The sequence below is a fragment of the Leucopleurus acutus genome (assembly GCF_964270905.1).
Source record: "Leucopleurus acutus genome assembly, chromosome: 14".
NCBI classification, from domain to species: domain Eukaryota; kingdom Metazoa; phylum Chordata; class Mammalia; order Artiodactyla; family Delphinidae; genus Leucopleurus; species Leucopleurus acutus.
In genome coordinates this window covers 53,898,142-53,922,336 of record NC_139156.1, presented here as the reverse complement: position 1 = coordinate 53,922,336, position 24,195 = coordinate 53,898,142, and the positions used below count along the sequence as shown (strand labels likewise).

General features: G+C 53.9%; 1 protein-coding gene across 2 annotated transcripts in view; it reads right to left on the bottom strand.

The window, feature by feature from the left end:
- ZCCHC24 (zinc finger CCHC-type containing 24) overlaps positions 1 to 20,064 on the bottom strand; it is a 60,515-nt gene extending 40,451 nt beyond the window's left edge. For both annotated transcript variants that reach the window (XM_082853909.1, XM_082853910.1), the window contains exons 1-2: positions 19,662 to 20,064; positions 7,250 to 7,450 (exon numbers count right to left, since the gene is read on the bottom strand). In XM_082853909.1, the coding sequence (XP_082710035.1) occupies positions 7,250 to 7,450; positions 19,662 to 19,907 (447 nt within the window). In that variant the 5' untranslated portion in view covers positions 19,908 to 20,064. The remainder of the gene's footprint in view (positions 1 to 7,249; positions 7,451 to 19,661) is intronic.
- Positions 20,065 to 24,195: the final 4,131 nt, after the last annotated feature.

Genomic DNA, 24,195 nt, shown 5'->3' with positions numbered 1-24,195 from the left:
ATTCCCACTATTTACATGCTTCCTTGGAAACCTTCCCTGCTCCAGACTCAGACGCCGCCTCTCTGAGGTCTCCCATGAACCCCCAGGCAGAGCTGGTATCTCACTGCAAACCTTAACCGCAGCCCTGGTCACCCTAAATGGTCAACAGCGTTTCTGTTGTCCACTCTGTTCCACTGAGGACGAAGGTAGAGCTTTATCCAGCACAGGCCTGACACACAGTAGGAGCTCAGGAAAGGCTGGGCAATGGTACTGAGTGCTGGGCCCAGCTCTGTCCTGGCAGATTGTGTGTGCTGGGCACGGATGTGGCAGTGAGCCAAGGTCCCACCACAAACACACATACCCATGCAGGCAAGCGCGGCTGACGCGGAACAGGTCCTGCCACACCAGTGTGCAGCAGCCAGCATGAGACACACAGGTGACCCTGCAGGCAGGCCTGACAGAGAGCACCCTTGACGCCCCTACAGCCACCTGGGATTTCTGCAGTCACCAGAGCTGGCAGCCTCAGCCACCCGTGGCCCCCTTGACTGCACTGGGGCAACAGAAACCCTGCGGCTGGACCAGCGGTCCACTCTAACAAGACGCAATGACTTGGCCAGACCAGGCCTGATATGGCTTTTGCCCGCATTGTCTTTGTCCCTCTTTATTTCCAGCAACCCATTTTCTAAAGAACCTTTCTGAGAAGGATGGTGGAGATCAAAGTCTGGACGCTAAAGCTGATGGTAGAATCTAACTTAAAAAGCATGGGCTCTGGAATCAGGAAGGCCTGAGTTCCGATTCCAGCTTCGCTGTTCATTAGCTGTGTGACCTTAGGCAAGCCACCCAACTTCTCTGGGCCTCGGTTTTATCATCTGGCAATTGACCTGATACAGTTTTTGAGACAATTAAAAGAGCTAATGCATATTACACACTAAGCTCAGTGGTAAACTCAGTGCTGAGAGACTATTATTATTGTTGTTCATATTATTGTTACCCTTGAATTGACACCTGGCACACTGTGTGGGGACAGCAACAGGGACAGATTTGTCAAGAGCTGAATGGTAGACATTCTTGAGTCCCAGTCTTCTTGGGCCAGTGCTGACATTGGTTGGAGAAAGACCCTGGCCCAGGCACAGCCTCACCCCACAAAGAGGGGCTGCCTTTCACCAACACTGGGAACTTGTCTCCAGCACTTTCTGCCTCTGCTTTTGGGGCTACCCCTCTTCCTGTAGTGCCCAATCCCCTTGCACTGCACCTGGTACCTATGAGAAGCCTCATCAGTCTGATGAGCTGAACTCTGGACACCTCTCTCCACCCTTAAGGTTGGAAAACAATCAATTAACAGGTTACCAACTTCTGGTTCCTGTATCCCACTACCCAGGCTGTTGGCAGTGAATGCTTTAACCACATTTTCACTGCTACCTTCTTCAGAGCCTGGGGCTCCATGGGCAGCTTCAGGACCCAGGCAGGGCTGGCCTAGTGTTCTGCACATTCCACCCCCAGTTAGACCATTTAAGAGTTTAAAAGCATTAGACCATTTAAAAGTCATTCCACAAAAAGGAGAGGAGAGAAAGGAGTAGAAAAGTTATTCAAAGAAATAATGGCTGAAAACTTCCCAAATCTGATTTAAAATTTTAATCAACGCATCCAATCAGCTCAACAGACGCCAAGAATGATAAAGATGAAGAGATCCAAACATGGACACATCACAGTAAAACTGCTGAAAGCTAAAACAAGGAGACAATCTTCAAAGCAGCGAGAAAAAAATGGCATGTCATCTACGATGGATTTCCAATAATATTAACTGGCTTCTCATCAGAAACAATGGAGGACAGAGGGCAGTGGGATAACATATTTAATGTGCTCAAATTTAAAAATATCTGTCAGCCAAGAATTTTATACCCAACAAAGAAATCTTTAGAAAATGAAAGTGAGATAAAGACATTCTCAGGTAAATAAACAAAAACAGAGAATTCACCGCTAGCACACCAATCTTTCAAGAAATACTACAGGAACTTCTTCAGGCTGAAAGTAAGGGACCTCAGAGAGTAATGTAAATACACATGAAAAAAGCAAGGAGCACTGATAAGGTGGTTATGTAATTGTAAAAGACAGGATAAGTGCAGATTTCTCTTCTTCTCTTAGCTGATTCAAAAAGCAATTTATAGGGCTTCCCTGGTGGCGCAGTGGTTGAGAGTCCGCCTGCCGATGCAGGGGACACGGGTTTGTGCCCCGGTCCGGGAGGATCCCACATGCCGCGGAGCGGCTGGGCCCGTGAGCCATGGCCGCTGAGCCTGCGCGTCCGGAGCCTGTGCTCCGCAGCGGGAGAGGCCACAGCAGTGAGAGGCCCGTGTACCGCAAAAAAAAAAAAAAAAAAAAAAAAGCAATTTATAAAACAATATGTATATAATTGTCTTATTTGTCCTGTAACATAGAAATGTAGTACATTTGCCAATAATAGCACAAAGGAGGTGGGTAGGAGAAAATCTGTCTTGGGCTAAGGAAAGAGCACCAAGTGGTAACTTGAATCCGCAGGAACAAATGATAAGAATTGGAAATGGGAAATAAGAAGGCTAATCTGACATAAGCTATGGATATATAATTGCTCTCATTTCTTCTCCCAGCTTCTCTAAAACACATAAAGTTAACTAAAGTAATAATTATAACAAGTATTGTTGAATTTGTAACATACATAGTTGTAATATGTAAACAGTAATGCCACAAGAACAAGGAAAAAAGTAAAGAGCTACAAAGGAGTGACATTTCTATACTGTAGTTAAGTAACATTTCTCACTGGAGTTAAGTCAGTATAAATCTAAAGCACATTCCGATGAGCTAAGAGGTATAAGATAAGCCCTGGAGCAACCATTAAGGAAATAGCTTTTAAAAATGGAGAGGGCTTCCCTGGTGGCGCAGTGGTTGAGAGTCCGCCTGCCGATGCGGGGGACACGGGTTCGTGCCCTGGTCCGGGAGGATCCCACATGCCGCGGAGCGGCTGGGCCCGTGAGCCATGGCCACTGAGCCTGCGCGTCCGGAGCCTGTGCTCCGCAACGGGAGAGGCCGCAACAGTGAGAGGCCCGCGTACCGCAAAAAAAAATGGAGAAATGCCCTGTGATAAACGAAAATGAAAACACAACATACCAAACTTATGGGATGCAGCTCAGAGGAAAATTTATAGCTATAAACACCCACATTTAATTTTTAAAAAAATGATGTACAATCAGTGTCCTAACCTTCCACCTCAAGAAACTAGAAAAAGAAGAGCAAACTGAACATAAAGCAAGCTAAAGAAAGGAAATAATAAAGATTAGAGTGAAGAATTGAAAGCAGGACTCAAAGAGATATTTGAACACCCATGTTCATAGCGGCATTATTCACAATAGCCAAAAGGTAGAAACAATCCAGTTGTCCATTGATGAATAAATGGATAAACAAAATGAGGCAGACACACAGACACACAGATACACACACACAATGGAATATTATTTAGCCTTCAACAAGGAAGGAAATTCTGACACATGGTATAACATGAGTGAACCTTGAGGACATGATGCTAAGTGAAATAAGCTAGTCACAAAAGGATAAATACTGTATGATTCCATTTATATGAGGTACCTAGAGTAGTGAAATTCTTAGAGACAGAAAGTATAATAACAGTTGCCAGGGGTTGGGGGAGGGAAGGGGAGGGAATTATTGCTTAATGGGTACAGAGTTTCAGTTTTGCAATCTGAAAAGAGTTCTGGGGATGGACGATGGTGATGGTTGCACAACAATGTGAAGGTACTTAATGCCACTGAACTGTGTACATTGAAACATGGTTAAAATAGTAAATTTTATGTTATATGTATATTGCCACAATTTTTTAAAAGGTTAGAGTAGAAAGTAAGGAAATAAGAATAGAAAAACAATAGAGAAAATCCACTAAACCAAAAGTTGGTTCTTTAAAAAGTTCAACAAAGTTGACAAACCTTTAGCTAGAATGACCAATAGAAAAAAGAGAGAAGACTCAAATTATAAGAATCAGAAGTGAAAGAGGGGGACACTATAAAACAAAATGAAAAGGATTATAAGGGAATATGATGAAAACTGTATGCCAATAAATTAGATAATTTAGATGAAATGGACAAATTCTAGAAATACACAGAAACTACAGAAACTGACACAAGAAGAAATAGAAAATCAGAATAGACCCATAACAAATAAAGAGATTCAATTAGTAATAAAAAACATCTACTCACAAAAGAAAGCCCAAGCTCAGATGGCTTCACAGGTGAATTCCACCAACTATCTAAAGAAGAATTTATATTAATTCTCCACAAACTCTTCCAGAAAATAAAACAGGATGGAATACTGCCCGAATCATGGAACTGATAAATGTTATACATGGATGAACCTTGAAAACAATATGCCAAGTGAAAGAATCTGGTGACAAAAGACCACATATTATATGAATCTATTTATATGAAATGTCCAGAATAGGGAAATCTACAGAGACTGAAAGTAGATTAGTGGAGGTTAGGAGATGGGGGTTCAGAGGGTGATAGCTAAAGAGTATGAGGTTTCTTTTTGAGGTGACCAAAATGTTCTTTAATTGATTGTGGTGACGGTTGCACGGCTGTGTGAATATGCGAAGAATCATCAACTTGTATATTGTAAATGGTTGAATTATAACTCATTAAAGCTGTTACCAAAAATAAGCATTTCACTTTTAAATATTATAAATGCTCAGCTCTTACATAATAGTTCATTTGAAACAAAGATTTCCACCTGTTCCTTCATTCCAGAAGACTTGTACTAAGCACCTGTCGTCCTGTATGGTACCTGGGCTGGCAGAGATGAATCGAGCCCAGCACATGGCCCCGGGGCCTGTGGTCATGTTCCAGCCTCTGCTAAAAGACTTACCTAAGTATGTGCACTCTGCATTGTGATGCAAGGGAGATAAAAATAATGCTGGCCAACAGTTATTGAGGGCTGACTGTGTGCCAGGCATTGCGCTAAGCACTTTTCATGCATTACTTCATTGAGTCCTCACAGCGGTCTTCTGTGTTAGTGTTCTCACTAGCCTCGTTTTACGGATGGTGACCCTCATGAAGAGTGAAGGGAGATCCTTGGGTCTGCAGGAATCCCGGATAGAACCAAGTCTGAGATGGGGCCAGAAGAGGGGCTCTACCAGCTCGAGGGAGAGACAAGCTCCACAGGCCATGGAAGTCTCAGCCTGGAGCCGTGTGGATGCTCAAGGAAACAGAGCACAGAGGCCCCAAGACCAGGGTTCTGCCCTCTCCTCAGCACGCCACCTTTCTGAGGCTCTGTTTCTCCAACTGTAAAATGGGGCTATTACTCCTACTTCGGCCGCAGAGTTAAGAGCCCTGCACAAGATAAGCGAACACGCTGTGTAACCCATATAAAGGAAGGACCGTGGTTGGCACAGTGCTAGAAAGTGAGAGGCACCTAGGAGAGGGGCCCTCCTACCCCTCACATAGGGAAGAGCTCTGGCCCCGTCTGGGAGAGCGCAGCGCGCGCGCAAATACACACACACCTTCGCCATCCCTCCACCTCGGACTCATCATCTGTTGCCTTTGGATACTGGTCACCCTTGTCCCATCAACCTGCCAGCCCCACTCAAGCCCCTCTCCTCCTGGAAGCTTTCCCAGGCTGTCTGCCCAGCACGAGCACACCTCCTCAGAGCCCCTGAGAGCCCCTGCTTATGTCTGAGCGTCACCTGCCTGCGGGGTTGAAATCTCCACTCCTCCACTGACTGGCTTGATGGTCCAGTGTGAGACCTTCACTCACACAAAGCATCCCGTAACAGGAGGCTATTAAAAGCACTTAGCACACCAGGCAGAAGTGAGCGCTGAATGAAATGCTTGGAGCACTTAGCACACTGCCTGTCTCCTCCTTAAACCTGGTGGAGTTCTGCTGTGCCCTGTAGGCAGAGTGCCTGAGAGCTGACAACCCCTGTGCTGGCGGCTCAGCTGGGGAAGGCTCACTGGGTGGGCCATGGGCACATCTCTGAGCGCCAACCAGATCCTCACCCTCTGCCAGGATCTCCTCAGGCAAAGGGCCCCTTGCTTACTGTGTACACTGAGGGTAGACAGGGCACGGGGGAGTGCGGATCTGGAGGGCAGCCCATCAGTGGGTCCGGCGTGGGTGGGCCTCTCTTGGCCAGGGCTGGGGGGAGGGCTGAGGTCACCGGCTGAATCACCGGGGATCTTACTAGAACACAGTTCTGGGCTGGGCCTGAGATTCTGCATTTCTAACAAGCTCTGGGGTGATACTGATGCAGCTGTGGCCGGCCGTGCTTGAAGCAGCCAGGACCTGAGGCATGGCACGGTCATTTCTGAGAAGAGCGGTGATTGTCAATCGCACCTCGACCTCCCACCGGTCCTGGAGGGACCCAGCCCTGCCCAGCCACACCCTCGGCTGCCAAAATCTGGAGGGCAAGACTACACGGATTTTCTGAGTTTCCAGGATTCCATTTCCATTACACGTACAAAATAAAAGTAGTACCACGTTCTGAAAACAGTGGAAAGTATGAAAAAACAATAGGGAGAAAAAACTCACTGATAATCTCGTATGGTGTTTAACACAACTCTTAACCTCTCTCTCCCCAGGATTCCAAAGCCATGTCGCTCAGAGAGTCAGGGTCGCCTGGTGAGTGGGGTCTGCCCCCCGGACCCCCACCCTGTCGTGGCAAAGCACCGGGTGAGAGACGGGGCTGCTCCTGAAGCCTTGGTCTCCCAACCCCCTTCCCACCCCAAGGGAGCGACACCCAGCCCACGGTGCCCGAGGCCTTCACCTAGACCTATCCCGGGGACACAGGGCGCGGGCAGGGTGCCCCCTCCCCCTCACGGGAGCAGGCTGCAGAGGAGGCAGAGGCGGGGGCCTGGGGGAGGGGGGCGCACATCTGGATCCCTGGCCCAGAGCCCACATTCCTTCCCTGTGAGCGGGAGGCGGCGGGCTCTCGGGAGAGCTGTGAAGATGCTGCTGGCCCCCTCCTGCCCCACGGTAACAGGACCCACCTCGGCAGGACGACTGGGGGGACTCGAAGGCCCAGAACCTCATTCTGGGGTCCCCCACCCAGATTGCTGACCGGCCAGTGCAGCACCAAGCTGGGGGCTCTGTCCCGTCCATACCAGCCAGCCTGCCTCAGAAAAACCAGAGGGGACAAAAAGGTGGCGACCAGCAGCCCCGGGGCCAGGCGCTCGCTGAAGGGGGGCCACAGGGCTCCCAGGTCAGCAGGGGCCCTGAGCCCCACCGGGCCGGGCTGCCTTACCTGGGGGCAGTCCTTGATGTAGTGTCCTTTGTTGAAGCACAGGTGGCACAGGTAGTTGGGCGGGGGCCGCTTGCTGGGCTTGCGGGTCTCAGAGGTGAGGGTCAGCTCGGAGAAGTGCTCGGTGAGGGAGCTGAGGCCGTCGGCGATGTTGTTGAGGGAGCCACAGGGAGAGGCGCTCTTGTACAAGCTGCTGCCCAGCGCCTGCAGGGGACAGAGGCTGTGAGGGCTCTGGAGGCCTGGCCACTTACGGCGCTGTGGCCTCCTGGGAACCTCCACAGGCCCGTACACACACACGCACACGCACATGCACACACACGAATTCATAGTGACCCTTCAGCCGCCTGAGGGCTCCAGCTTCCTGGAGGCTGCATTCAAGTCCTGCCTCTAGTTGTCCATCCGAGGACAAGCCAGTTAGCCACTCGGGGCCTCAGTGGCCCCATCCGGTAAATGGGAATAACGATAGCTACCTCCAAGGGTTTCTATGAGGCTAACGTGAGGCCAAGAATGTAAAGCCCTTTATCTCCTGCCGGGCCCTGAGGAAGCACTCAGTATATGGGGATGGTGATGACAATGATCATAGCTCTCTACACACTGCCAGGGGTAAGACGCACGGCACAAAGCAACCTGTTAGAGCCGGGGCTCTGCCACGTCCTAGTGGGGTGACTTGAGACATCAGCTCGCAGCATTGTTTCCACAGTACAGAAGAGGAGACTGAAGTGCGGCATTTTGCCTGGTCTCCTGCAGCCCCAGGCCTGTGCACACTGTGTTCCGGGGAGCCCTTGTCCCGGCCCAGGCCAGCTCTCTGGAAGCCCGGGGAGGAAGTGGCCCACCTCTCTCACCTCTCCCACCTCCAGTTGACAGGAACCAGATGTCTTGCCTGGCTTCAAAGTAGATGCGGCCCAGGCCCCCTCCTGTGTATACAGCTTCTATTTATAGGAGTCACGGGCTCTGGGCGGCCGGGCACACTGGAATTTAGCAAAGGTGGGGCCTGCGGTGAGGCTGGCAGGGAATGGCCGTGGGCCCCTCTCCTGGGGCCAGGCCAAGGCTGGAAAGAGGCAGCTTCCCCAGGAGGCTGATGACATACCTGGGCATGGGGCTTGGGCACACCTGGCCCCAGCTAAGGTGTCCAAGAACCCCAGCAGTGAACTACAGACCCTGGGGAGACTTGTCGGAGAGACAACACAGCCTTGTTCTTGGGGGTCCCCAGGCTCACAGGGGAGGAGAGCCACCGAGAGGAAGTTGCCTCAGGCTCCCTTACAAAGATGGGGCAGAAGGAGCCCAGGGTAGGGACAGTGCTTTCTGTGTCCCCTCAGTGTGGGAAGGCAGGGAGGTGAGCTGAGAGCTGGCCCCAGGGGATCAGACACCCCTCGTCCAACCAGGACAGATCCCACCCCCACACATGTACGCCTCTGGGGGGTCCGGCACTCCTCCCTAGAGGACACAGCTGTCACTCTTCTTGGCTCCCTGGACACCCTGCTCTGTGACCCTGGGCCAGCCCTTTCCCTCTCTGGGCCTCTGTTCTCTCCCATGTAGGTTTAGACCACAGCCTGGGATCTGGAAGGAAAGACAGAGACACCACATCCAGGGCGGCCAGGCCCAACACACAGTCAGTTTGCAGGGACTGGGCATTGAACTCAAAGGGTCCTAATGACCATTTCTGCTCTACCACTGCCCAGGGTTACTGTGAAGGATCCCACACAAACCTGCATCAAGTCTCAGGGCAACTCTCCAGCTCTTAGATAGCCCCAGATGGTCCATCCTGAAAGGCAGAGGGTCCCCCTTCCCTGGAGGTATGCGAGCCAAGACTGGACAACCTTAAAGGATGTGGGGAAGGTCCCAAAGGAAGTGGGATTAGATGATAACAGTACCATATACTGAGCACTTGAATGTCCCTGGTGCTGGAAACTTTACACGTGTTAAGATAGCTGATGCTCACCACAGCCCTATGAGCCACTGTCCCCATTCTACAGATTAGATGAGTGTGTCCAACCTTGTATTGAATGGCCTGGGACACTTTTAACAAATACAGTTTTCTGGGCCCCACCTCAGACCTACCAAAGCAGCCACCTAGGAATGAGGACCCAAAATCTACTGCATTGTTTCATTGCAGTAAAATATCCATTACATAAAACCTACCCTTTTAACAATTTTTAAGTGTGCAGTTCAGTGGCATTAAGTACATACACACACTTTATCGCACAACCCTCACCAGAACCCACCTCCAGAAATTCTTCTTTATTCCAAACTGAAACTCTGTCCCTGTTAAACACTAACTCCCCGAAGCCCAAGTCTGCATTTTAAAGCTCCCCTGGGGCAGCTCAGGTACAACCTGTCCGGCCCTACCTGGCCTTGGGAGCACCTGGACTTTCCAGCTATCAAGGTCTCTCCTTAGCTTGTCTCTAGACCTCTCCCCACCAGAACTGGTCTGGGGGAGGGCAGTATCGCCCCAGCCTCCCAGAGAAAAGTTCATCCAAACAAGAAACTTGAAGCTCCAAAGGGTGTGACTCACCCTCATGGCTGGGAAATGCAACTTCACAAATAACAACCCTCTTATTTTTTTTCTCTTTTCTTTTCTTTTTTTTTTTTTTTTTCTGGATAAGATTGAAGCAAGTCCACAGGAATCAGGGCTGTTTTGGCAGCAACTTGTCAAGAGGAAGGGGAAGTTTGGTGGGAGCCAGAAGAGAACTAATTACACCCTGAAAAAACCTCTCCCCCATCTTGTGGCCACACACCCCTGCCCACGGTGGCCCCGTGGGTATCCCTGGGCAGCCAGAGGCCTCCGAGCAGGCTGTCCTCTCCCCGGCAGCTTGACATCCCCCCCATAGCCTCAGATGGGGCACAGCTTTGCCCCTCAGGAGGGTCACACAGGCAGCTGCGGGTCAGAGAAGCGAGGCCAGAGCTCCCCTCATCGCCGACCAGTGTGCTCCGGCCTGGCCCTCACGGGCGCTCCAGCTCCCTTCCCCCCGCCACCATTCAAGACGACACCACGAAAGGACGAAAGGCGGAACAGTCAACTGACCCAACCTCACTCTCAAGTTACAATGGAGAAACTGAGGCCCAGCGAGGCCCGGGGTCACGGACCAGAGCACACAGCCAGGCCTAAGGGCCAGGAGTCCTGCTTGCTGGCCGGCTGGACGGGCAGGTGGGGCAGCAAGCTGTTTCCTCTCCGAAGCTCCACGGAGCTCGGGCCATGGAGGTGAAAGGCAAGTTGGTCTCTCGGACATTTCCACGGCCTGTGGGGACCGGCCAGAGCAGAGGCCAGGACACACAGAGCTCCCTCCCTCTGTCTGTGGAGCCAGGGCCCTGGCCTTTTGGGTTTCCCACGTGTAAAATGTAACACGGACCAGGGGAGGAGTGCACACTTGATGATCTCTGCCAGCCTGCTTCTTCAAGGTCCAGGTTCCAGATACTGAAAGATGCCCCCAGAGCCTGGTCCACAGAAGGCACTTCATCCACGAGGTCGCCGCCTCTCCCGAGTCCTGCCGTCTGTGGCTGGAGGGCAAGGCTGGGCAGGGCTCCCCTTCATCAGTCAGCCCCTAACTCTGCAACAACGAAGCTGCTCCCCTTACTGTCCCACCCGCAACCGCTCTTTTCCCTCCAGGCCTGCACTTGCTGTCCACCCCTGGGATGCCCACTCTGGGTCCAAACCCCTGCAGGACCGGGCTCTTGGCCATGGCTCTAACTCTAGTGGTGTGGCCTTGAACCCACCCCTTCTTCTTTCTCAGGCCTGGGCGCCAAGGGACGGTGTGAAAAGCACAGGTTCAGGTGGTACTGAGGCCCCACTGGCCACAGAGTCCCCAGCCCCCTCCAGGGGCCTCCTGACCTCCCGGCCATAGCCCTGTGCTGTAGGCTGGGGTGGGGACCACCCTGTGACTCCCCTGCCCTTGCCTGAAGGGGCTCTGATGTCTCTCTCTAACCTCTTTACACGGTGATACCTCTTCATCTCTCCACAAGGCTAGACATCCCCCAAGGCAAAGATTCTGCAACCCTCCGTTGCCCCAGAGACCAGACTGTTTCTGGTGTCCCCTACGCCCATGACTGTCCTGTGTGCAATGATCACAGGCGGGAAGGGAGCTCCACTTGACAGATGAGTTCCCACGGACGAAGGCTGAGGGTGATTTCACCTCAGATGTAGCTGCTCTGGGCAGTGGTTGTGGGCAGCCCCACTAGTGTGTGGCTCTGGGTAATCTGGGCCCAAATCACCAGCCTGGGGGAAGAAACCACCCCTCCTTCCTCCCTGGGTCAGCGACCCCAGCAGCTAGTAGGAAGCGTGGGATCCTTATGCCACATGTGGGGAACAAAGCATCAGATTCCTGTCCATTGCTGGAACTCCTCCAAGGTTCTGGCTTGGCTGTTGGAGAAAGTTAGATGGGAAGATACTACAGTTTATTCTCATCCTACTTGAGTTAGATACTTGACTGGATCCCCTCCCTTTCTTAGTCTCATCCCTGACAAGAACACTCTGGATGGGCATTATTGGTCCTATTTTATAGAACTGGAAACTGAGGCTCAGCGAGGCTGTGTAACTTGTCCAAGGAAACACAGCCAGCATGTGGCTGAGAGGAGAGTCACACCCAGATCTGTTGGCCTGTTGTATTTCAGCCCCCGAATGGCCTCCAAGGCTTGGCTTCCCCTACAGGAAGGGGACCCAGAGTAAAACACCTGGCGTGGACCACCCTCCTTGGCACAGAAGTCCCTCAGCCCTGGCAAGATGAGACACCAGCTTCTCTGGGCTGCTTGAGGGGCTTGGGCCCCGGGGTTGGTGGTTCTGTTGAGGGGTTTGGGATACACAAGTGGAGATTTCCAGGGCTGACTCAACCTGACAAGATGTGCTCCCCCTTGGCTGCCCCCCCAGGACAGAAACAGGGCACAGTGGGAGGGGGGAGGCAGGAGTTAAGGCAGGTGGGCAGAAGCTTCCGAGAGCAGACCAGAGGGAGAAGCGATGGGTGCAAGAAGAGAAGAGGGACAGCAGGCAGAGGCGGGAGCAGCCCGGCAGGGAAGGTCATGGCAGTGGCAGTGGGCAGCGTCCAAGGAGGTCTGTCCAAAGCAAATGCTGAGTCCTGCTGCCCCTGGGCCTGAGACGGCCCTGGAGGAGGAATTCTCTGGTCCCAGCCTCAGCTCTGTGGGGGCTCTTTCATCAGCTGAACAACTGCTTTCTTATCCCCAAAAGCCACCCCCATACACACACACAGGCACGCGCACGCGCACACACACATGCACACACATACACACCCACACTCCTCTCTTTGGGACAAGAAACCATTCATCTCACAAATGAGTCTACCCCTTCTCCAAAGAGATCTGCACTTCTTCTACCCGCTGGGGTCTAACTGGGGCTTCGGCCCGCAGGGTCAAACACAAACACATCCTATACACACAAGCAGGGGCGGATGTGGGCTGGGCTCAGGGACAGAAGGAGACAGCCATTGTCAAGGCTGGAGCTGGCCGATGGGAGAGTGAAGCCACACCTGGACCGAGGGTTTCCCCAGCCACAGTCAGACCCCAGCTCTGCTCCTGTTTCCAAGGTCCAAAGCTGACCTGTGGGCCAAGAAGGTGGCAGGGTCGACCGTGACAGAGGTGGCAATCCCCCCACTCCGGACCCCCAAGGGCACCATTGCCTCCTAGAGGCCCATTCACCCAGGGCATGCAAAACACAATTCCCTGGACACAGCCAGAGCTTGATGGGAGATTCAGATTTAAATAAGCAGGCTGTGCTCTCCTTGGTAGGGGGAGTTGGGAGAGAGAAATGGGGAGAGAAAGGACCAGGGGATGCAGAAGCACAGTGGCAGCAGGACAGAGCAGAACAGACACAGGGGAGGCTCCCCATCCCCACTCAGTCCCTCCTGCTCCCCCCAGGTCACCACTCACTCGGTAGGTGTTCACATTTCACAACCATGTGCCTGCTGCCCAGCTACAGCATAAGCACTGGGGACCAGGCTGCCCCTCGCTCCTAGAATATATTCACTACATCAAAGCAGAAAGCATGGATCCAAGACCTCGAGGACTAGAGGTCCCTAAGATTTAGCCAGTCTGGGGTGCCACTGAGGCTTGCAGCTTCTACAGTAGGGGGCCTGGATTTGGGATCCACTGTTGACATGATCCCCTTGAAATTACATGCAAATGCGAGTTCTGCGTGTGCATGCACTTGTGTGCTATGTGCATGGCACTGAGGAGAGGAATTCGAGCTGCTTTCAGATTCTCAAAGAGGTCCATAGCCAAAGAAGGCCAAGAGCTGTTAGCACACCTAAGCTTCTGCTGGGACCCTATCTCTAGGGATAGGGTTTCATGATTCCCAAGTCAGCTCTTTAAAATTTATCAAGCAATCCATAAACACTTCTTCTGTGCGATAAAACAAGAGGCTAAGAGACTAGGAAAGCATTCACAATAGTCACAAGTCTGGGGAAGGAAGAGGAGGAGAGAGTCCAAGTCATCCATCCACCCATCCACCTAGTGAATGTTAACTGAGCACCTAGTCTGTCCCAGGCACTGACTAAGCATCGGATGCTGTGATTACGAAGTGGAAAAAGACAGGATTCCTATTCTCAGAGTGTTGAAATGTAGCTATGGAGACAGACACATATTTCACCGAAATACCGATTGTTAAGACATGCTTTACCAGAAGGATGTAACACTCATCTGTCATGGGACACGGAAGCTGGAGGGAGGTGTGCTCCCCATGACAGCCAGGTAAAGCCTTTGGAGAAGAGACATCCACTGGTGTCATAAAGAAGTAAGTTGGAATCTGTCAGTTATACAGGGACAGTCAATAGCATTAGAAGCAGTAGCAGCAACAGCAAGTGCAAAAGCTTAGAGGGACGGGAGTGCTTGTTGTTTTCAGAAACCTCAAGTGGACCAATATGGCCAGAGAAGGACAGAATAAAGATTATACAACACCTGGGACTTCCCTGGTGGTCCGGTGGTTAAGAATCTGCCTTCCAAGGTAGGGGACGCGGGTTCGATCCCTGGTCAGGGAACTAAGATCCCGCATGCCACGGGGCAAATAAGCCCGCACATGCCACAACTACTGAGCCCACGCACCACGACTAGAGAGAAGCCTGTGCGCCACGACTAGAGAGAAGCCTGTTCGCCACAACTAGAGAGAAGCCCGAGGACCACAACGAAGAGCCCGCACACTGCAACAAAAGATCCCGCGTGCTGGGCTTCCCTGGTGGTGCAGTGGTTGGGAGTCCGCCTGCCGATGCAGGGGACACGGGTTTGTGCCCTGGTTCGGGAAGATCCCGCGTGCCGCGGAGCGGCTGAGCCCGTGAGCCGTGGCCACTGGGCCTGCGCATCCGGGGCCTGTGCTCCGCAACGGGAAAGGCCGCAGCGGTGAGAGGCCGGCGTACCGCAAAAAAAAAGATCCCGCATGCTGCAACTAAGACCTGACACAGCCAAAAATAAACAAATAAATAAATAAAAAGATTATACATCACCACCATACACACATACACATACACACATGTGCACACACACACTTATATGACAGACCAAGCATCCTGAGATGTCCCTAACTATCTTCCTCCTCTTGAAGAGCCTTAGTTTCCCCATCTGCACAATGGGTTTGCGGCACACAGTGGATGCTGTGAGACAGGAGTGCTAGGAAGTGCTCAGTGTCCATCTCCTTTGTCTCTCCCAAGCCAGGCCACCATTGGATTCACATCCCACAGAGCCCCATCCTGGAGCAAGGACATGACAGGAAACCCAGAACCCATGACCAATGCCTATCACTCCTCAGAAGGTTTGAGATCGGGGACAAAACATCCAAGACACTGAGGCTTGACAGAACACCCTGGTTACTGCTTGCCCTGCACTGGCGTCCAGTGAATGATCCAGGCGAAAGCCAACTGCACCAGCTGGACGAGCCACAGAGATGACTGTAGTTGGGATGGAGAAGACTGCTGGATCTAGCTCTGCCACTGTCTCGCTGGGTGACTTGTCAGGCCTGTTTTCTCTTCTGTAAAATGGGAGCCGCGAAGAAAAAGATGCCAAGAATAAAGCACCACCAGGAGTAAGAGACGCTACTTGAGGGCCGCCTTCTCCACGGGGCCCTTCTCTTGGTGCTGACAGTGCCTGGCTCTCGGCCGCTGCTAATTCCTTATTACTAATGCTGCCTGCTTTCCTCCCTCCCACCTGACTCAGACGGTCCACGAGGTGTGGTCTCCCCTCTGAGTCTAGGCCCGCCCAGTCAACTTAATTTGATGGAGGGAGGGTCAGACCACCTCAGCCAACAGGCCGTCGAACGATGGTCCCCCTTGCCTGACTCAGAGCTCAGCTTTCCAGGGCTGGCCAGAGGGAGCTGGGCATCCTCCCAAGCTCCCAGCTGGGTTGGAATGGCCATTCCTCCCAGGCCCTGGGGCTGCCCCCCACCACCCCACACAGACCACAAAGGCCGCTGGGAACAAATTTCAGTTCCTGAAGCCCACTCAGCCCCAGCGAGGCAAACTCCCACCCTCGAGTAGATAGGTGGCTTCGTTCTACACTTCCAGGCAGCCTCTCAGCTCAGCCGCACCTGGGGAGAGCACAGTCCCTAATACCTGGGAACCTTTTAAAGCAGGACACTGTGGTCACCCCTCTATGGCTTCTAACAGCCCTGCGTGTGCCGGAGCCTGAAGCCCTGTCCGGTAAGCCTCGTGAGACCTTTGCTGCTGTTCTCAAATCTCCAATGAGACCAGAGCTGCAAAGAGGAGGGTGTCCTCAGTGCTACAGAAGATAGCACTGGGACCCAGGAGGGCAACTGGGTTAACAGCTCCAGGGAGAGCCTCCTACGGTTTGAAGAAAGAGGTCTGCTTTGACAGAGCATTCTCTGAGCCTGGAGATGTTCAGAACACTGGCACGTGTTCTGTGCCAAAAATGTAATCCAGTCAAATAGGTATGCGAAATGTTGGGTTGAAGAAGAAAGGTGAGCAGGTTTTGTGCTGCAGGACTTCTCAGAGCCTTTACTGTGTTAGCATGGTGTGTTTCCAAGGGAAGGACAGTATGCTAAGTTTCCCAAATGTATCTGACCCCAAAGCCCTTCCCCCAACCTCCACAAAGTATCACTTGACAGTAGGGCCACATCTTCAAGCCACATCTGGCCCTGGAGGAAGAGGGAAGGAAAACAGTTGCCTTAAGCATCTGACCTGGAGTGGGACAGCTACATCTCCTTTGAGGGGGTACAGGGACTACCCGGGAGGGGCTCTCGGCATCCCTCTGAGGTTCCTGAGAGCTAATGCTCAACATGGGGTAACTCTACTTTTCTGGAGGTGGAGTCCCACAGTCCCCACACTGCTGTGAATTTAAATTCCAAACAAAGCCTGGCAGGGAAGACCCCCCCCCCCAAGCCACCCACCCCCAACTCCCTCTAAGATCTGGCTTCCTTAGCCAAGGGCCTCACAAGTTTCCCTCCAAAGACATATAGTTGTTGCCACAGATCAGGGGTTGAAACAGGGGTTCACAGGGCCCGGTTTCTAGACCCAGAGGCCTTTTAAAAAACTGCGCCGAGTACCTGTGTGTGCTCCGGCCTGGCAGCCTTACCACAGACTGAGAAACCGAGAGGTCCCCACAGGCATCCGAGTCGCCTCCTGGGGTCCGCTCCTGCACTTTGCCCATGAACTCTTCCATCTCCCCCTCTGCTCCCAGGGCCAGTGCTCCACTCAGAACCCTTGGCTTTTCTTCAGCTTCCAGAGCTGAGGTTCCGGGGCACAATGGGCTTCTGTGCCCCCATGTCCTCACACCTCCCCCCGCCCAAAGCCCAGCTGCATTCATGGTGTTTTGCTATTGTGGTGGGAGCAGCCTGGGGTGGTGCAGGAGGGGGTGGGCCCTTGGCAGAGGGACCGGTGCAGACAGGCCGTGGTCAGCGGTCAGCATGCAAGTCACATCCGCAGGCACTGCCACCGGGCCTGCCAGGCTTTGCACAGAATGGCGACGCTCCTGGGCCCCTGGGTCCCTTCGTAGAGTCCCCTCCAGCCCACACACGACTTGCTTCCTGCCCAACAAGCCCCTTGGTGGCATTCAGGTGGGGGGTATTTTTTCTTGTTCTCTCAACCAGTTGCTATTCTGGAGCCATATTAGGTCACCAGCTAAGCCCTGGACACAGGAAAGGCCTGTCCCCAGGAGCACAGCTGGGGCTTCAAGAGGGTTTAGGAGGCAAAGCGGGTGGGGGGTGAGAGCGAGTGAGTCTGAAGCCAAGAGAGTCTTCCGGAAGTCAACAGGCCCAGCCCTCCGGCCCCTGCAAGGAAGCCCCTCTTACCTCCCTAACCCAGCCTGTCTGTAGGCACATCCTCTCCTGTACAGCTCTCAAAGCCCATACACATCACCCTGGGGGAGAGCAGAGACTACATTTTACAGATAGGTAAACTGAGGCCCAGACAGAGACGAGGGTTCCTCCAAAGTCAGATCGTGAGAGACTTTCTTCCACCACTGCTCTAGATAACCTTTAGCAGCTCCTTCTACAGTGGCCCCAGCAAAGGAATGTGCCTCTTCATGAGGACATCGAGGTAAACAGCAGTGAAGTGACAAAAGGCAGGTCTCACTGAGACTTGGGTGGGATCCTGGATGCCAGAAATTTCCAAGAGGAGGCACAACAGCCTACCCCCACAGGGGACTCCTGATGGCCCCAAACTCCCAGGCCATCTTAGCAGAGACCCACATGGTGGGACAAAGCCACCGTAGGGTGGGAACAGAGGGAAGCCAGTAGAGGCTGATTAGGGGACTCTCACTTGACCCGTGAGTCCTGGTCACCCTCCTGCCTTTGAGCTCCCACAGGACCCCCATGAAACCACCCACCCTTCACATGGGTCTGTCTTCTAACCTGGGGCTCCCGCGAGACTCTGGCAGAATCCCCAGGGGGCCACACAGAGCTCAACAAATGTTTGGTAAGAGAACAAACAACTGACAAGACCCAGGCACCGTCCTGCAAAGCCCCTGGTCACAGAAGCCATTCCCTGAAGAGGCGGCAAAGACTCCTACAAGAAAGAAGATTCCCAGCCAAGAACAATTCCTCACGCGGAGAGAGTGCTCTACAGTTTACGAAGAGCTCTGGCATACAGGTGCTCTCGCCTGGCACCAAAGAGTGCTTTCCAGACTCATCTCCCCCAGCAATGCCTGACTAGCCCAACACAGGTCAACCAGCCCTCCTCTCTGCTGGTCTGCCATTGGCCCATCTCTAGGCCTCAGGCGAGCGATTTACATGTCCATGTCTCCCCTAGTCAATAATGGCAGAGGGCAACACATTATGGGGCCAGAAAGGGCGACCCTCTGTCTTCCCCACCTCCATCCCCAGCACACTGGTGTACACACAGGCCTTCTCCCACAAACTGTCAAGTGTTCTGACTCTCCCGAAACTAACTGGTGTGCCCAGGTCTAGAAGGAAAGTGCCCCTCGTGTGTGTCCTCTCCCCTGCCCCTTCCCCCTGCACTTTTGCAGAGAGAGCTGCCAGAAGGAGAGTGAGTGAAGGCCACAGAAGGGTGTCTGCAGTTCCCAAATGAGGCAGGAGTAAGTGGGAGTGGGGCCCGGGAGGAGTCCAGCTGAAGCCAGAGAGGGTGGTATTCGGGAAGGCTCTGAAGACCTCTCAAAGGGGCTGGGAGGTCCTGGCAATCTGTGTATTTATCTAGCTGGGGGAAGATGCACTGCCCCTCCGATTCTGTAACTGAATCCACCCAACAGGCAGACTTTGCAACAGCAGCCGGCCCAGGTTTCTGGAGAAGGCACTGGGCAGCTGGAACCTCTCCCCCTATCTAGCCCCCCTCCCAAGAGCTCAAGAGGATTTCCCTTTCATTTCCTTCCAGGCTGGGAGGGCGGGGGACAGCGCAGTCTGTGGGGTCAGGCCCTCAAAAACCACTTCCTATGTGGCTGGGGGAGGGCGAGCGGCTGGAGGATGTATCTGGGGGTCTCTGTGTGAGAAGAGAAGAAAAATTCTCCGGGCTAGTCACTGCTCTCCAGGGTGCCCTTCGGATCGGGAACCACCGAAGTCGGAGGAGAAAAGATTTTAGGCCCCTCCGGAGGAACTCGAAGCAGAATCCACACTCTCCGTCCCAGCCAGCGGTGGCCGAGAGGGGGATGGGGTTGGGCGTGGGAAGGACACTTGGAAGGGGCTCCCTGCACAGGCCGCGCCCCGGCTGTCTGGAGAGAATCCGGAACCCACCCTCCCAGCCGGGCCCCCCCAGTCGCCTTGGAGCAGGGCGCCCCGGGCTGGGAGAGAGGGCAGGAGGGCCCCGCCCGCGCCTGAGCAGCTCCGGGCCGGGCTCAGCTGGGAGGTGACGCGCTCCCGGCGCCCCGGGGACTTCGGGCGGCGAGTTTGGCAGAGCTGAGCGAAGCCAAGCCAAGCAGGGCCGGGCAATACGGAGCCGGGCCTGGGCCAGGCCAGGAAGAGCCGGGCAGATACGAAAAGGCCCGGCACGGTCGACTGAGGGCGGGGGCGCGCAGGGGCACCCACCTCTCCGCGCTGCAGCTGGAAGAAGCTGTTGAGATAGCTGGAGTGCAGGGGCGAGCCCAGCTGCTCTGGGCGGCCCTTGCCGAAGGCCAGCTCTGGGGGCGCGGCGCCGGCGGGCGGCTCGGGCCGGAAGGCATCGAAGGCGCTCGCCTGGTGCGTGTCCTGCAGCGACAGGTAGACCCAGTTGAGCAGCTGGGCCGGCTGGTACACCGAGGCGGCGCTCGTGTCGATGGCCGACAGCAGGCTCATTTTGCGGCGATGGTGCCGGCCCCCCCCGGCCGCCCGCTCGCGCCCCCCCGGAGCGGAGGGGCGGGCACCGGGGAGCCTGCGCCCACTGCCGCCGCCCGAGCCCCGACGGCGATCGCCTGGACCCCGCGCTCAGCCCACAGCCGCCGCCGCCGCCGCCGCCGCCTCCCCCCAACTGCAGCCGCAGAGCGCGCGGGCGGAGGAAGGAGGCAGCGAAAGTTGGGCAGGAAACTTTTGGGCCCGCCCCCTCCGATCCGCCCGCCCCGCCCCACGAACCGCTATCTGCCTCAATTCTGACCCCTTCAGCGGCCGCTCCCGGGGTGGGGTTCTCCGAGGCCCCGCCCCTCCTGGAGCCGTCCTCGCTCTCTATTGGCTGTCTCATTGAATATAGAGTGTGGGGGCGGGGTGGGCGGGGAAAGAGAGCTCATCTACATATGTAGGACGGTGCGGGCCCGCCCATTGGGCGGCCCCCTAGCAGGCCCCGCCCCCTCCGTGCGGCCAACCCAGCTCCCCCACCCTACAGGAGCTCAGTGCTGCCCGGGCCTGATCAATCCCGCCTCGCCTTGCTCTCAGCTCTCTTCTGTCTCTCTTTCTTTACAAATCCTTTCCAGTTATTTCATTTTCACTGTTTTTTCCCCTATTTTCCTACCTTCCACATACTCTATCCTTTCTCTCAGACTAACATCTCCTGTGTCTGTCGGTTCCGTCGTCTGTCTGTCGGTTTCGTCGTCTTTCTCTATGGATCTGTCTCCGACTCTGTCTCTGTCTCTGCCTCTCATCTTTTCTACTTGCGTCTAGTCTGATGTGTCTCCCTCTCCTTCCCCTCTCAGGCCCAGAGACACGCGCGCGCGCACACACACACACACACACACACACACACATACACACACATCTCCCTCCCTCTCCTCGCTATCATCGAAGGACCCTCCCCCTCCCACTTAATTCCTTCCATCTGCAGAATCGCTTTGCAGGTCGGCTCAGCCAAGGGGGGCCTGGGTTCCTGTCCCAGGAAGGACTCCCCGCCCCCTTCCCTCGTTCCCCCTCCCCCTCTCTCTTCTCCTATTTCTGCTCTGGGTCCGCCTCACTTCTCGCCCTTTTCCTCAGCCCGGACCCCCCGCCCCAGGCCGCCCCGGTGTTTCTGCGGGTCGCCAGGACCCTAGATGGGTCTGGGGGATCTGGGGAAGACGACTGCCACTCACCACCCCAGGACGGCCCAGCTAGTCCAAGTATGGGACTAGGGGAGCCTAGTCCCTAGGCTGAGGGGACTGAGGGGAGCCCCCGCCTCAGCCTCCGCCTGCGCCCAACACACCCCGAAGCTCCAGGGGGACTTCACCCTCTCAGACTGGGGGAGTCTTCGGGCACCTGCACTGCGCCAGCGCCAGGAACCTAGCGGCGAGGCGCCCGGAGGGGGCCGGAGTCGCCTCTCCAACCTCAAACCTGGCTCTGGAGCCATTCCCCCTGGCGTTCAGGTGCCAGCTCGGCTACCTTCCAGATGAGTGGCCTTGGCGTGGCGCCTGACCTCTGCGAATAAACCTGTTTTCTCTTCTGTAAGATGCGGAGGGTCACTGTCCTACCTCTGGGCATGTTTGTGAGCTTACCAGTTTGAGTTTAGTAATCAGAAGATATTCCATAAGGGTCAGCTCTCTGCCATCCCCGCCATGAAGATTTCTCCCACGACTGGCATCGGCACACATCCGTGGATGCTTGGACCTGAAAGGACTTCAATGATAACCAAGTGCTACCCTTTCCAACCATGTCACCGAGCAAGTACGCCTTGGATTGTCTTCTGTCTCATTTGATCAGGTTTTCAAAGATTTTGTCTATCCAACAATTTGTGATTATTAGGACAAATGATAGCGCACACGCCAATCATATCTTAATATTTTTATTCATCCGAGACACATCTCTACAGTACTCTTTATATTTTAAACCTATTTGTTTAAAAAGAAGGTACACACTTGTTAGGAATAACTGTTATAGCCATTTACTTTGGAAACATTTGGGGTCATCTCTGGAACTCCGATACTATCTTTAAGGTTCCAAGGTGGGGGGCTGGATAGGATTTGGAACCAACGATCTAGACTTTGCCTAAATTTCACAGAGAAAATTGCTGGTCAGAGAGGGGACATCTTCCAACTGCACAGGAAGTTGGGGAGCCCAGAGGAGACCCCAAGTCTCCCAGCACCAGCCCAGAATTCTCTGTCTTTGGCCCCCACTCTCCTTCTGGACGAGGGTAGTCCTGTTATGTTGAAGTGCTGGTATTTTTCCCTAGTATGGTTTGCAAATTCAAATTGCTTTAGGGGCCAAGCAGGTACCACAAGGTATAAGGCAATAGACAGGTAGTGATGGGGCATGTGGAAAACCAAAGTGCTAGCCACACAAAACCCTTCTGCCATGGTTCTCAGCCTGAGACTATGAGTCTGACACCTGGTCTGGGGTTCCCTGTCCTTAAGAGTGATCTGATGCTGTGAGGTTGCTTGTCCTACCTGGTGACCACTGGTCTTTTCACCCCAAACCCGCCTTATCCCTGCCCCATAGTTCCTACGCAGGGCCTGGTACATAGATAGCAGACGATCCAAAAATGTTTGCTAGGTCAATGGTTGGATGGAGAGATGGCCAAATTATGCTCCCCATTGAAGCCTGAATGACTTCTTTGCTTTTGTACTTTTCCCCCTCCCCTTGCCCACAGCACACCTGCTCGACACATGGGCTCTGTATCCAGTTAGTGATCAATAAATTTGAGCAGCTGACAGGCAGTTTGCCTGGATAGCAGCTGATTGGGCCCCTCACCAGCCCCTCAGGTCCCTGAGACAGCACATCCCGTGGGATGGGAGGTGATGGGTGAGGGTGACCAGGTGGGTATCAGAGTCCTGGGTCCCAGGATAAGAAGACTGGTCCAGGCCCAAACTCTGTGCCTCCCCACTGCCCATCATGTACACATTGAGAAGCCTTGCTTTCAAAATGTCAGAGGTCCTATCTCAAGCCTTCACGTTACAGAGGAGGACACACCATGGCCCAGAGAAGGACACACCATGGCCCAGAGAAGGAAAGGGAGTGGCCCAGGGTCACCCAGGAAGCCTGATGTCTAAGCCACCTGCTCCTAATCCAATCTACATCTAGCTCTCCCTTCCTTGGCCCTGGTCTGGCAGTCTCCTGTATGGCCGCTCTGGCCTATACACTGTCCTCAGAACCACAGGTAGGAGGGAACTCTCAGGTGAGGTTTGGATCCCTGTCCCCTGCCCTTTCTGGGGACTCCATCCACCCTGTGGTCTCCAGAATGGGACAATGGAGAGAAGACAGGATTTGGAGGAAAGCAACCTGGGTGGGTGGCTTTGGGCAAGTCTCGGCCCTCTCTATAAACCTCAATTTTCTCAGTTAGTGACTGATGGGGTCAAATGAGGATGCAAACAGGAAGGTGCTTTGCTAGCTGGGAATAAGCCATCATGCGGGAAGGAAGTGTGGTATTAATAATTTCAGTAAGAGCAATATTCAACTTTCCTGGACTGGTGGTTGGAGGACGAGGGAATATGTAGGGAAGTGTCTGCAGCTGAAGTTGCCCAGGCAACAGTTCTGATAGGTGTTTGGTGGAGTTTCAGACCAAGAGCTCTGAGCTCAGAGCAGGAGAAACTTTGGAAAGGAGAGCAAGCAGGGGTCTTCATGGGGTGGGGGGAATCAGCCTTCAATTTGGGCTTGAAAGGCCGGCAAAGAGGAGTAGAAGAAGATGGGACTTCACAATCCTGTGCAAATTTTTGCTGCTCATTTCACTGAAAAACATCTCGTGGTGATTTGTAATGCAAAGGAACCCCTAACCCTCTTGAACCTGCCTGCATGCCAGTGCGTCAGGAATTAAAACAGCAGATACGTACTGGGAAGGCTGACGTTTGCCTCTCCTCTGGGCCAGGGCTGGGCCCTGGGCTCCTTTGGGCTGTGTGTTGACACAGAAGGTGTCAGTTTACAGCAGTGATAGCAAAATGGCAAATACTCTCCCTGCACACGCCACTGCCCCATCCCCCAACCCGGGAGAGAAATCACTGAGCGCAGAACTCCTTCCCAGACGGGATGCCAGACTCCACCTCCACACAGCGCTCTGCGTTGCCACTAAGGGTGCCGCTGGCCCAGGAGATGAAAACGATTTGCCATCCCTTATATCCACCCTCCCAAAGAACTCTCTGACCTATATGAGGACTTTGTGCAGAATTAGAAAGAGGCTACCCTCAACCCCAGTGGGCTTGCGGTACCCCTTCTTCCCGTGGATGCAGCCCCCTTGTTGTCAGGGCATAGGACTAAGTAA